General features: G+C 48.3%; 1 protein-coding gene across 1 annotated transcript in view; it reads right to left on the bottom strand.

The window, feature by feature from the left end:
* Positions 1-12,030, bottom strand: part of MYLK (myosin light chain kinase) — a 188,890-nt gene that overhangs the window by 28,312 nt on the left and 148,548 nt on the right. The window contains exons 23-25 of the mRNA XM_017855305.1: positions 8,645-8,677; positions 8,454-8,547; positions 6,721-6,924 (exon numbers count right to left, since the gene is read on the bottom strand). Of these exons, the coding sequence (XP_017710794.1) occupies positions 6,721-6,924; positions 8,454-8,547; positions 8,645-8,677 (331 nt within the window). The remainder of the gene's footprint in view (positions 1-6,720; positions 6,925-8,453; positions 8,548-8,644; positions 8,678-12,030) is intronic.

Genomic DNA, 12,030 nt, shown 5'->3' with positions numbered 1-12,030 from the left:
TTTCAGAATTGGGTGTGAACAGAGAGATCCAGACATGATCTTCTTAACAAAAAGAGTGACCGCTGAACAGCCTCTTTCCCTCAAATGACCACACATGCCTAAGGGAACATTCGTGTGCCCTAGTGTGTCTTTTAGTCACAGGGAACTCAAGTTCAAAATACTCACAGTTACCACAAGCATTTGTTTTGCATAGCCAGGAATGGAAAAATATCTTCAATCTTCAATAATAAGCCTCAGCAAATTTTCTAAAATTAGTTGGCTATAACCCATTATACCTACAGCTGTGACAGATCTGCTTACTCTGGCTAGGTCTATAGTATTGGTTTACTCCCTGAAGTCATAATTAACTGGTCTCCCCTGGACTTCATCCTTGCCCCAGCTGTGTAATCCCTTCTACCGGGATAGGCTTTGGATCCTGGCTATGTCTAGTCAACTTGGCTTCTGCAGCCACAGGCATGCATCCTCTGCTAGGGACTGCCCCAGGGTCTCAGCCATCAGCATATCGCCCTTCAGTGCAAATGCACGGCCTGCCGCCTGAGTTGCACAAGTCCTCTCTGTTCCCCTGTCCCAGCCCTCTGTCCCACCTTTCTTGGTCTCTGCTTAGCAAGTTTAAAGCATCTCTCTGGTAACTTATGCAGCACCCAGATATCAGTAAGCTCACTTTTTCTTTTTTTCTTTTTCAATTTTTTTTTTTTTTGGTAGAGACAAGGAGTTCAAAGTTATGTTGACCTATGATCACACAACTGCACTCATGCCTGGGTGACAGAGTATGACCCGGTCTCAAAAGCGAAAGAAAGGAAAGGAAGGAGGAGAGGAGGGGAGCCCAGGCTGGTCTGGAACTCCTGGCCTCCAGAGATTATCCCACCTCAGCCTCCCAAAGTGCTGGGATTACAGGCATTAGCCATCATGTCTGGCTTATAACGAACCTTCCCTCCTTCCTTCCTTCCTTCCTTCCTTCCTTCCTTCCTTCCTTCCTTCCTGCCTGCCTGCCTGCCTACCTGCCTTCCTCTGTTCCTCCCTCCCTCCCTTCCCTCCCTCCTTCCCTCCTTCCCTCCTTCCCCCCTCCCCTTCCCTTCCTTTCCTTTCCTTCGTTTTTGAGACAGGGTCTCGCTCTGTCACCCAGGCTTGAGTGCAGTTCTGTGATCATAGCTCAACATAACTTTGAACTCCTGGGATCAAGTCATCCTGTTGCCTCAGCCTCCCAAGTAGCTAGGACTACAGGTATGTGCCACCGCACTTGGCTTATTTTTTAAATGTTTTGTAGAAACAGGGTCTCGCTCTGTCACCCAGGCATAAGCTCATGTTTCTACAGTGGTCTGTAGGTCCACCAGTTGAACAAGGCCAGGTGGGTTCTGGGCCTGTCCTCTTGCAAGGGTATTTCCTCTCCTACAGAGAGTCCTCATGAAGAGGAAAGGAGCTGAGTTTGAATCCTACTGCTGCCTTTTATGAGCTGTGTGACATTGGGCAAGTTGCTTAACCTTTCTGAGTCCCAGTTTCCTTATCTATCCCTGCCTCATCGTTTTTAGGAATGTAGGAGCCTTTGTAAAGTATCGTGCCTAACACATCGAAGGTGCTCAACACTTCTTATTGTCTGATAAGCTGTGGTGGGCTAGGTGGATCTTGTCACTGACCCCTGCAGGAGAGAGACAGGGATGCACTGTGGGGCCCAGCATACCACAGCCTCTGCCACGTGACACACACACTCACTTCTGGAAGGGCTGAGCTGGAGAAGGTCAGTCTGTGCCAGTGACAGTTGGAGGGAGCTAGAATTGACGCTTTAAAACCCATCTGAGAAGGAGGTCCCCAAATGGCCAGCAGGTGGTGCTCTTGTCCTCATGCCCTCCATTTCTACTGCTCTCTACTAGGGCTCCAAGTCAAACTCTCATCTACATTCTTAGGTCTCAGCCAGTTCTTAACATCTCGGTGCTTCATTTTCCTCATTTGTAAGATGCAGATTAAAAACAGCCCCACCTCACAGGGTGGCTCCAAAGACTAAATGAGTCAACACAGGTAAAGTGCTTGGAAGTGTCTGGCACACAGTCAATGCTCAATATCAATGATCAATTTTCTATGTAAAGAATCACTTGGGGCTCATATTAAAAATACAAATTCCTAAGCTCTTCCTCCGGAGATTTTGATTTAGAAAGTCTTAGGAGAGATCTAGGTATCTATATTTGTAATAATTACTCCAGGTCATCCTTATGATCAGACAAGTTTGAGAAATACTGGCTTACTCAACTACCACTCCTGGGAGGCCAGCTGAAATTCACGACCTCTGAAAAAGTCACTCTCCATTTCCTCACATGGAATGATCTTTCCCTCACTGGGCATCCATGGCCTTATATCCACGGCCTTGTCTCTGCACTTTCCATGGCCTTATGTCTGTGGCCTCGTCTCTGCACTTTCTGTGTCAAGTTGGCTTTGCCTTGAAGTTCTGAACACATCACAGGTGGCGGGCTCATCTCTAGACCCTTACTTGCCTCCAACTATATTTGGCACAGACAAGGTGCTCCAAAATGTTTACATTTAAATTTTAAATATTCTGAGAAAGCAAGCAACCATTGTTTTCAATGCCCTCGGGAATGTCTGAGGCAATGGGTGGTGGGAATCTGAGCCATGGAGATAATCCCTGCTACATTTCTGGAGGAAACCTATTCAATATAAATTCAAATAGGTTCAATCCTATTCAGACATAATATATTTTGAAAACTGTTCCTATGGTTCAACTTTCTAAGATGGAAGGGGTTAAACAGGCAAGATTAATGGTTCTGTGGGTTTCTTTTCAAATTACCCAGTGCTATGGGTGGAAAATATTGGTTTGATAGAAACTGCCACCCACAGAAATGGGATGCCAAGGGCCAAGATTAGGCTTAATAAATTAACGGTGAGTGAGCGAATGACTAAATAAATAAGTGATCCCTATCCTAAGGAATCAGATTCATCCCCCAAACCCTAGACCTTGGCTCATAGGAAGCAAGAAGGAATGGTGCTGTCAGGGGACTCGAGACCCTCTGCTCCTTGCCCCATGGCAGCCAGCTGGAATCTTCTTTGATAAATTTTGCTAATAGTAGCACAAACATGAGATGAGCCATGGATGACACAGCTTAAACTTCACATCGTCTTCAATGCTCAGGGTTCCGCCACCACCTGGAATGTCCCAAGCATTTCCAAAAGGACAAGCCCAAGTAGGTCAGGGGTCTGAAAGAACCGCTGTGTCAGACCAACTGCTATATGGTGGGGGCTCATCCAGTAATCAGAAGTCAGAAATCTGAAGACACATTCATTACTATTTCCCACTAGATCTGAGGCAACAGAACTTAAGGCTGGGACTCTGGAATACTTTTCCATTTTTCTATCCCCAGGCATCATCCTTCTTTTAATCTCAGTTTCTCCATCCAACAAGGGTAGCACATTGCACTGGTGAAAATCATCCTTTCCCTTCTCAGTGGTCAAGTCTTAGAGTGTTTAAGCTGGAAGGGATGTATAGATGGAGTATGAACCTGTTGCCTTCTTCTTTGGTTGACTGAGTTCTTACCAAATTCCTACTCTTGGCGACCTGGCCATGGTCCCAAGTGCAGGCAAATCTTCTGGTATCTGGGCATGGAAGACCTGCTTCTGTCCACGGGGGAGGCATGGGGTAGAGGGATGAAAGCCAGACCAGCTGAAGTTTTCTTACATTTTCTCTTTGCTTTTTCCATCCAGCTTGCCAACTTCCAATTCCAAGCTAAGTATGGTATTCTGCCCACTGGTGCTGCTGCCCAGCCTTCCCCAGGCCCTGTGACTCCTGCACCCTCTCAAGAACCTGCTCAAGGTTTAACTTCTAAAGATGGGACATTTCTCCACATGTCCTCACATGCCCATACTGCCTAGACTAAGCAACCTGTTCTAGAATAAATGTGAAAAGATGCAGCCCACGGGGCTATTGTGAGGGTATAAAGAATGAGGCCACAGACATGGGCTACGTATTTCCTGAAAATGGGCAGGAACGTTTGAATTTGGGGCTGAATGTAGATTTTAAGATACGAATGGAAATTCTTCACCACATCTTTTATAGTTCCACGAAATAGTAGAATTTTATAACCAAAAGGGGCGTCTTGAGATTGACTGTTCCAATCCAAGTACTTCTTTGTGCTGGTAGGATTTGACAATTGTAAAATCATGACTCAACAGTAGCAGAAACTGAAGCCAGGCTTCCTGAATACTAGGGAGGATTTGTTCCACAACACCTTGTTGGAAGTTAAATGCTCAAAAAGTACTTTTAAATGGAAATAAACCAGGATACAAAAAAAGTCAATGTATCATACTACTAACAATAACTCCCCATTATAGAGTACTGTGCCCTATATGCATTATTGCATTGAATCCCACAGTGTTCATGAAGGCGGGCATCATATCTACATTTATGGATAATACAACTAGGGATTGGTACAATAGAATAACTTACTCAAGGTCAAATAACAAGTTAGAAGTAGAGCAGGGATTTGAAGTAAGGTTCATCTGACTCAAGCCTACACTCGTAACTACTATTGCCTTTCCTAAGGAACACATACTGAAAGGAAATACTTGTGTGCCAGAATGTCAATGGCATGAGGGGAGAGAAAAGACTAATACTCCACTCATATCTACAGCTTGGGGATGTCTTACTGGCTTCAACTTTCCTGGGAAAGAATTCCAAGATGCTGATAGAGCCCCCACCAAAGGACAGAGACCCCCAAAGTTCAGGATGAGCATTTCAAGGATATTGAAAGCAATTTCACAATATCTCTAAAGACTTCAAATGTGCATATCCTTTAATCCAGCTCTCCCTCACTTCTGGGAGTTTATCCTACAGATATTCACAGGCATGAGTGAAAAGATGTGGGTACAAGGTTACAAACAATGCTTGTTTGTAAGAGCAAAAGGCTGGAAATCGCCCAATCCCAATCTCTTATCAAAAGAAGGCTGCTGAAATAAATTGTGATTTTCTACACAACAAAAGCCCACAGAGCTGTGAGAATGAGGAAGCTCACTCGGTAGTGAGATGGGACTAACTCCCATACCAATTCACTGAAAAAGCAAAGTAGGCTGGGTGCGGTGGCTCACACCTGTAATCCCAGCACTTTGGGAGGCTGAGGCAGATGGATCATTTGAGCCCAAGAGTTCGAGACCAGCCTGGGCAACATGGTGAAACCCCATCTGTACAAAAATACAAAAATTAGTTGGGCAAGGTGGTGTGAGCCTGTGGTGAGGTGGGAGGATCGCTTGAACCTGGGAGGCAGAGGTTGTAATAAGCCGAGACGGCACCACTGCACTCCAGCCTCGGCGACAGAGTGAGACTCGGTCTCAAACCACAACAACAACAAACAAACCAAACCAAACTAAAAAAGCAAAGTATATGATAGTGAGTATAAGAAGTTACTTTTTGTGTTAAAAGGCAAGAAAATAAGAATATGTGTGTGTGTGTGTTTATACACTTACGTTTTGAGACGGAGTCTTGCTCTGTCGCCCAGGCTGGAGTGCGGTGGCCGGATCTCAGCTCACTGCAAGCTCCGCCTCCCGGGTTCACGCCATTCTCCTGCCTCAGCCTCCCGAGTAGCTGGGACTACAGGCGCCCGCCACCTCGCCCGGCTAGTTTTTGTATTTTAGTAGAGACGGGGTTTCACTGTGTTAGCCAGGATGGTCTCGATCTCCTGACCTCGTGATCCGCCCGTCTCGGCCTCCCAAAGTGCTGGGATTACACGCTTGAGCCACCACGCCCGGCCCACTTATGTTTTCATAAAGAAACTTTGGAAGGATACAGATAAAAGCCAATAAAACTGTCCGTTCGTGTTGGTGATGGTGGGGGTGTTTAGGAAAGGACAGACAGGAATAATGGTGGAAATTAGACTTTTCACTGTGTATTTCCTAATATTTTTTGAGGTGATTGTAGCATATATTCTAAAAATTCAGATAAAAAAGGAAACTGTTAAGAATGCAGATGCTGTGGGGGATGCCTGGCTTGCTGATGCCAGTGTGCCACTGTATGTGTGTGTGCATGTGTGTGTGTGTGTGTGTGTACACACATGCACCAGCAGCTCAGAGGTGAGGGAGGTGGAGGATTCAGGTGCAGAAGAAACAATGGATTCTGGGAAAGCCTTGGCTGGAGGTCATTTGATCCATCTCCCTGCCTTTGTACAACCCCACAGGGAAAGCACCACTCTTTAATGAGTGAGAAGTCAAAACAGTACCAACAAGAGTAGACCGGGGACATGCGGAGACATAGGAGGGGACTGAGGACCAGAGCGAGGCTTCCATCCTGGATTTTGGGCCCCAAGCAGGGGTGCCGCTTATCTTTCATGGGGAAGTCAGGAAGCCGCCCTGTCCCTCCCCTTTGATTCTAAACCACCTTCAGGTGAGAATGCCCCTGAATGAAACCAAGAAGCCTAGGGGTAGCTTTGCCCCTTTCATGGGGAGATGAGGGCGAGAAAGGTGCCAGGGTCCTCAAAGATCTACTGGTTTGTTTTGGAAATAAGCACAGGGCTGCAGCTGGGCTGGTGCTCAGAGGCTCAGGGCCAGCACTGTGCACAGACCTTCGGTTCTGTTTGGTCAGGCCTGGCTCTATGGCTGGTGAGCATCTTACATATCATACTCCTATCTGCAGTGCTTTCCATCTCGGGGCAGAGGTAGCTGGGGTAGGGCAGTAGGGGAGACACATATGGGGGTTCCCTGCAGTGCCCAGGCTGCTGGCAGTGAGCCACTCACATCTCCAGGACCATGACGATGTTGGCCTTTTCTTCGAAGGCATCCACACACTGGACGAGCTTGGGGTGGTGGAGGCAGTTCATGATGCTGATCTCCTGCCGGATATTCTCTTTCTCTTTTGCTGAATATGCCTTGAAGAATTTCCCTGCCCAGACTTTTCGAGTTTTCTTTTCTACAAGTCGAAAGACCTGTCCAAATTTCCCACTGCAAATGAAAGGAGGAAGACAGAAAAGCCACATTTAGCTAAGCTTTCCACTAACTTGGGGTTGGCAAATTATGGCCCATGGGACAGATCTGGCCCATCTCCTTTTATAAGTAAGGTGTTATTGGAGCATAGCCCTGCCTGGCTGTTTGCATATTGTCTATGGCCGCTTTTGCGCTACAGTGGCAGAGCTAAGTAGTTGTGACAAAGACATATCTCCCATAAATTCTAAGACATAGGCCTTTATGAAAGGCCCAGACTCCTGCTCTAGAGCAATGAGGCACATTTGTTTTTTCTTATCTTTAAACATTTTTTTGTAGAAATGGGGTCTCACTATGTTGCCCAGGCTGGTCTTAAACTCCTGACCTCAAGCAATCCTCCCACCTCAGCCTCCCAAAGTGCTGAGATTACAAGCATGAGCCACCACACCTAGCCTTTGAAGCACACTTCTAATGTTGACAAACCTACTGTCAACCTTGGCTGATGGCATCTCTTCTCCCTGCAGTGGAACCCATGAAGATGGGTGGAGACAGCCCTTCCCAAATGCAGAGAATTACTGAGCGGTTGCCTTCCTTCCTTCCACTCCCTACCACTGATCCCCTGGTGATGGCCCAGGCAGGGTCCTGCTTCCCACTGCTGAGAGAGGGGAGAGTGGGGCTCCTCTGTGATGGCACCAACTCCTTTCTGATACTGTTACCCGGTTTCCATCACTCCTTCATTTCCCAGAAACCGCTGGAAATACAAGTGGAGTCCCACTCCTTTCTCTCCCACCTCTTCTATTTCTCCAGGGACAGGGCTAGGGGCAGATGAACAGCTCGGCTCAGGATTGGGGTCTGAGCCCACTCTATCCTCCACGCCCCAGGGAGAAGCCAGAGTAAGCAGTGCGACCAAGTTCATGAGGGAGCTGGATGACTGCTGCGCATTTAATAGAGCACTAACGCAGGCACTGCTTTACAGTGAGCACCGATCAGCCTCCACTGACTTCTGTGGATCAAATGGAAGGGATACCAAAGATAAACTGATCCAGTCCTCTCATTTTATTTTAAAATTATTTTATTTTATTTTTTTAAGTTCTGGGGTACATGTGCAGGATGTGTATGTTTGTTACATAGGTAAACGTGTCCCATGGTGGCTTGCTGCACCTAACGCCCCACCACCTAAGTATCAGGCTGAGCACACATTAGCTCTTCTCCCTAATGTTCTGCTCCCCCCACCCCCCGCCCTCCCTTGACAGGCCCCAGTGAGTGTTGTTCCCCTCCCCGTGTCTCACTTTAGTCCTGGGCTCTGAACAGAGGCATGGAAAAGGAAGGACTTGCCCACAGCCTTTGCAGAGCTGGGACAGCGCAGGACCGCATGGGCAACTCTGCAGAGAGTCCTGGGTGAGTGACGCTTTCATGGGTCCTGCAGGACTCTCAGTCTGGGGAGGAGGCAGGACCCAGGGTGCAACAGGAAACTGAGGCACTGAATCTAACTGTGAGACCCGCACCACCCTCACCCTGGGAGCCCAGAGGCAACTTCCCATTCCACTTACGATCCTAATCTGTCTTCGATGTCATAGACGTCAGATACTTTTTGTTCAGTATTGATTGTCACCATCCGATAATCAATCTCGGGCTCCTTCTCATCTGTGGGGCACGGGTCAGGGTTGGTGTGAGCCTCAGATGCCCCCACTCAGCTCCCTCCACCCCAAGAGCCTGACCTAAGGACAGGGGCTGCACTCACCATCGTCTGAAACCTCCACTTCATCCTTTGGCTCTGGGGGGGCACAAGGAAGGACCGAGAAGACACAGATGATTAGTACTGAAGGCTCACTGAGAGTAAGATGTGCTGGGGGCCTTGCCAGGCCTCAGCATCCCTAGGCAGAAGACTACCAGGCCCAGAGCTCTGGGCATCCCCTGGGGCTGGTCAGTCCACACAGCAAATAGGGCCTGATGCAGAATGGCAGGTGTCAGCCTCCTCCCTCCACTCAGCTCCACTTCTCCACCAGGTCTCCCCTCCGTCCCATCCTCTCTAGCCTCATGGTCCCCAGATATACCCTTCTCCACATCTCATCCAACCCTTCCTGACTTTCAGAACCTATACACAACTGTGACAGTCTCTTTCTCCCCTGGCTCAGAAGTCAGCAACTGCTAATTGCTTCTAGTGTCAAATCCATGTAGCCATTTGTTGAACATTATTGATGGCATCCCGGCACTGGACCAAGCATCTTGAATATCAGTTATTGTGGGCATTCAAAACATATTACACAGAAGGCATGGTCTCTCCTTTCTTGTAGCTTATAATTTAGTTCAAGAGGCAAAAACATGTATACTTGAAGTAACAATTTACAAAGTGTATCATAATCATGCACATATCACCACAGTTCAAAGTGAATACACAACAGAGGAGGGTGACACAAAATGGGGCAATTGTAAGTGACAGCAATTACTCTTGGAAGAAATGCCTTTGAGTTGTGTCTTAGAGGAAATGATGGAATACAACAAGGGGGTGAGTAACGTCACACAAATGAAACCAACAGGTATTTGTGAGGCAGGCGGGGAGGGACACAGTCACGCCAGCGGCTCCCATGGCTGTGTCAGGAGGGAAGAGGGGTCTGGGGAACAGGAGGGGGTCCCCGGAACAGGGGGGCGTCCAGCAGAGCATACCCACTTCAGAGCTCCAGGCCTTCCTTTGCCTTGATACAGGTTTGTTTGTTGACCATCGAGCCACCTGACCTTGGCTGACTGCCTTTCCCTTCCTGGGACTTGGTCTCCCCATCTGTAAGAGGAAGGGTTGCCCCTGATGTCTCTGGCCCTGGCTAGCTCTGGATGCCATGCTTCGTCTTGTGCTGTGTGCTCCTCAGCCATCGTCTGGGCTGTGTCCTGGCTGACAGCTGGACAACGAATGGGAGGTTTCCCGAGGAAGCAAAACAAAGACAGGAGAGAAAGCATAGAGGGAGGAAAAGGATTTTAAAAGTGTGAGTGTGTGTGTGAGAGATAGTGTGTAAGGGTGGGCATATGAGTGTGTGTGGGTGTGCCTGTGTGAGTGTGTGAGTGTGAATGGGAGTGTGTGTTTAGAGTTCTTAAAATGCTGCTGACAAAGCTTAGTCTTTTTTAAAAACTAAAACTAAACATGAATGGGGTTGGGAAGTATGTTATAATCACAGAAAGGAAATTCCCATGGAAAAATAAAAAAGAATGAGAAAGACAGGGATACGCAGATAGAGTCCAGCTGAAGGATCAGAGGTGGGTTTTACAGTTACTGTCCTGTGCCACATTTTCCCGGCGTGGCATGGAGACCAGTGTATTCTGAGCAGCAGAGTGAAAGGGAAAGGAGAGGGCAGCTTTTCTGGCCTGGTGTCAGGAGGAGCAGTCTTGCCAATGGCCCAGCAGGAGGGGACTTTCCCTGCTTGCCTTGAAGGGAGTATCCAGTCCTAGAGTTGGCCCCTGCCTGTCACTGTGAGTCCAGGTAGACAGTCACAGGGCTAGCCTCTGGCCTCACTCATGAGCCCACATCCATGCCTCACCTTCGCCTCTCACCCCAGAGGTCTGCGGCAGGTCTGATTCTCCTGCTAATGCTCTGGGGGAAGGACCTAGATCATTCTCAAGGAATTCCAGCCCCTCTTTCTAGTGCCCTGTGTTCCTTTATGCTGCAGGAAACTCGGATCAAGACTCCAGACTAAGCCAGGAGCAATGGCAAGTGCCTGTAGTCCCAGCTATTCGGGAGGCTGAGGCGGGAGGAATGCTTGAGCCTAGGAGTTCAAGTCCAGCCTGTGCAATAGAGTGAGACTTGATCTCTTTAAAAAAGATAAAGATTCCAAGCTGCTACGTCCCCTTCTGCTTTTCACTTCTTGTCCTGCCTCTCTTCTATTTGAGGGGCAAAATGACCACAAGGGGAGGATGAGAGAGAAGTAGAGGAAAGACCACAGTTCAACTAGTGGAGCTCTTGGTGCATAAAGCGTTGTTGAGAAAGGCGAACTGGTTTCCGTCTTTCCACTAGGGAAGGAGCTAAAATTGCAGCAGAAGGGTCTTCCACTGAACTTAAAAAAAAAAAAAAAAAAAAAAAAAATCTGTTCAGAATGAGCTATGAAATCCATGAGCTAAGGGGAAGGCTATTTGGAGGATGGTTCTGAGATATTTCTGCAAACAGATGAGAGTCTCGTTACCCTGGAGTGTTTGGGAGAGGATCAGCTGAGTGCTCAGGACCCTCACACGGCACAAGTCCAGTCAGTCCCCGGGACAGAGAATTGTCCCTTCCTGTAGCCAAGGACTGTTGCACACCCAGAGAACACTAGAGGGCACTCAAGCCCCGGAGACAGCCTCTGAGGCCCGGGCGTAGCTGCAGCCTGGGATAGGAGTGGTACAGACTTTATATATTGAACTGTCCTGGCGGTTGCAAGGAGGCCACAGTTCTGCAAGAAGCCTCAGTCACAGTAGCTGTTTTGCTAACAATTATACAGACTAGAACAAATTGGGGTTAGGAGCAGGGATGGAGTGGATTTGAGTGACAGCAGGATTCGAGGGGGAGTACAGTTCAAGACCTGGCTGCGCTGGGAGGGGGCGGGGCTGTGGTAAGGTTCTGGCTCTGTGCACTTGGCTTTGGGAGTGCAGTGTCAATTCAGGAACCCTAGTCTTAGGAGTGGCTCCAGTACAGAGAAGCCACTGGAGCTCCATGGGGAACCCACGCTTTGTCCCCCACTGTATCCCCAGTGCCTATGGCAGTGCCTAGAACACAGGAGGGGCACAGAACACATGGTGAATGAATGTGGGGTGAGGCCTAGGGTACAAACAGGGATGCAAATGAGGCAAGAGGACGAAGTAGAAGAGTGAGAGGCAGGAGTGGTGGTGGCTGTGGTGGTAGTGGTGAAGGTCAGAGCCAACATTAGCTGGGCTTCATGGAGTGTGGGTTAATCAGCACTGCCTTTTCAATATGATCCCACCCCCATTGCTCCACAGAAATGACCTGCAGTGACCTCTCACTCAATCCCACCTCTCTGCCAACACACACACATATGCCTTTGCGTGAACACACACGCCACATCCCTAAGGGCCATTTCCCTCTTCAGCAGAGGGATGGCCTATGAAGCTTTATAACTAACAAGCATCTGAGCAGACCACAGAGAACTTTTA

Source organism: Rhinopithecus bieti, unplaced genomic scaffold (assembly GCF_001698545.2).
Source record: "Rhinopithecus bieti isolate Rb0 unplaced genomic scaffold, ASM169854v2 scaffold_39586, whole genome shotgun sequence".
Lineage (NCBI taxonomy): Eukaryota > Metazoa > Chordata > Mammalia > Primates > Cercopithecidae > Rhinopithecus > Rhinopithecus bieti.
Note: the sequence above shows the minus strand (reverse complement) of the source record. Positions and strands in the feature narration are given on the sequence as shown.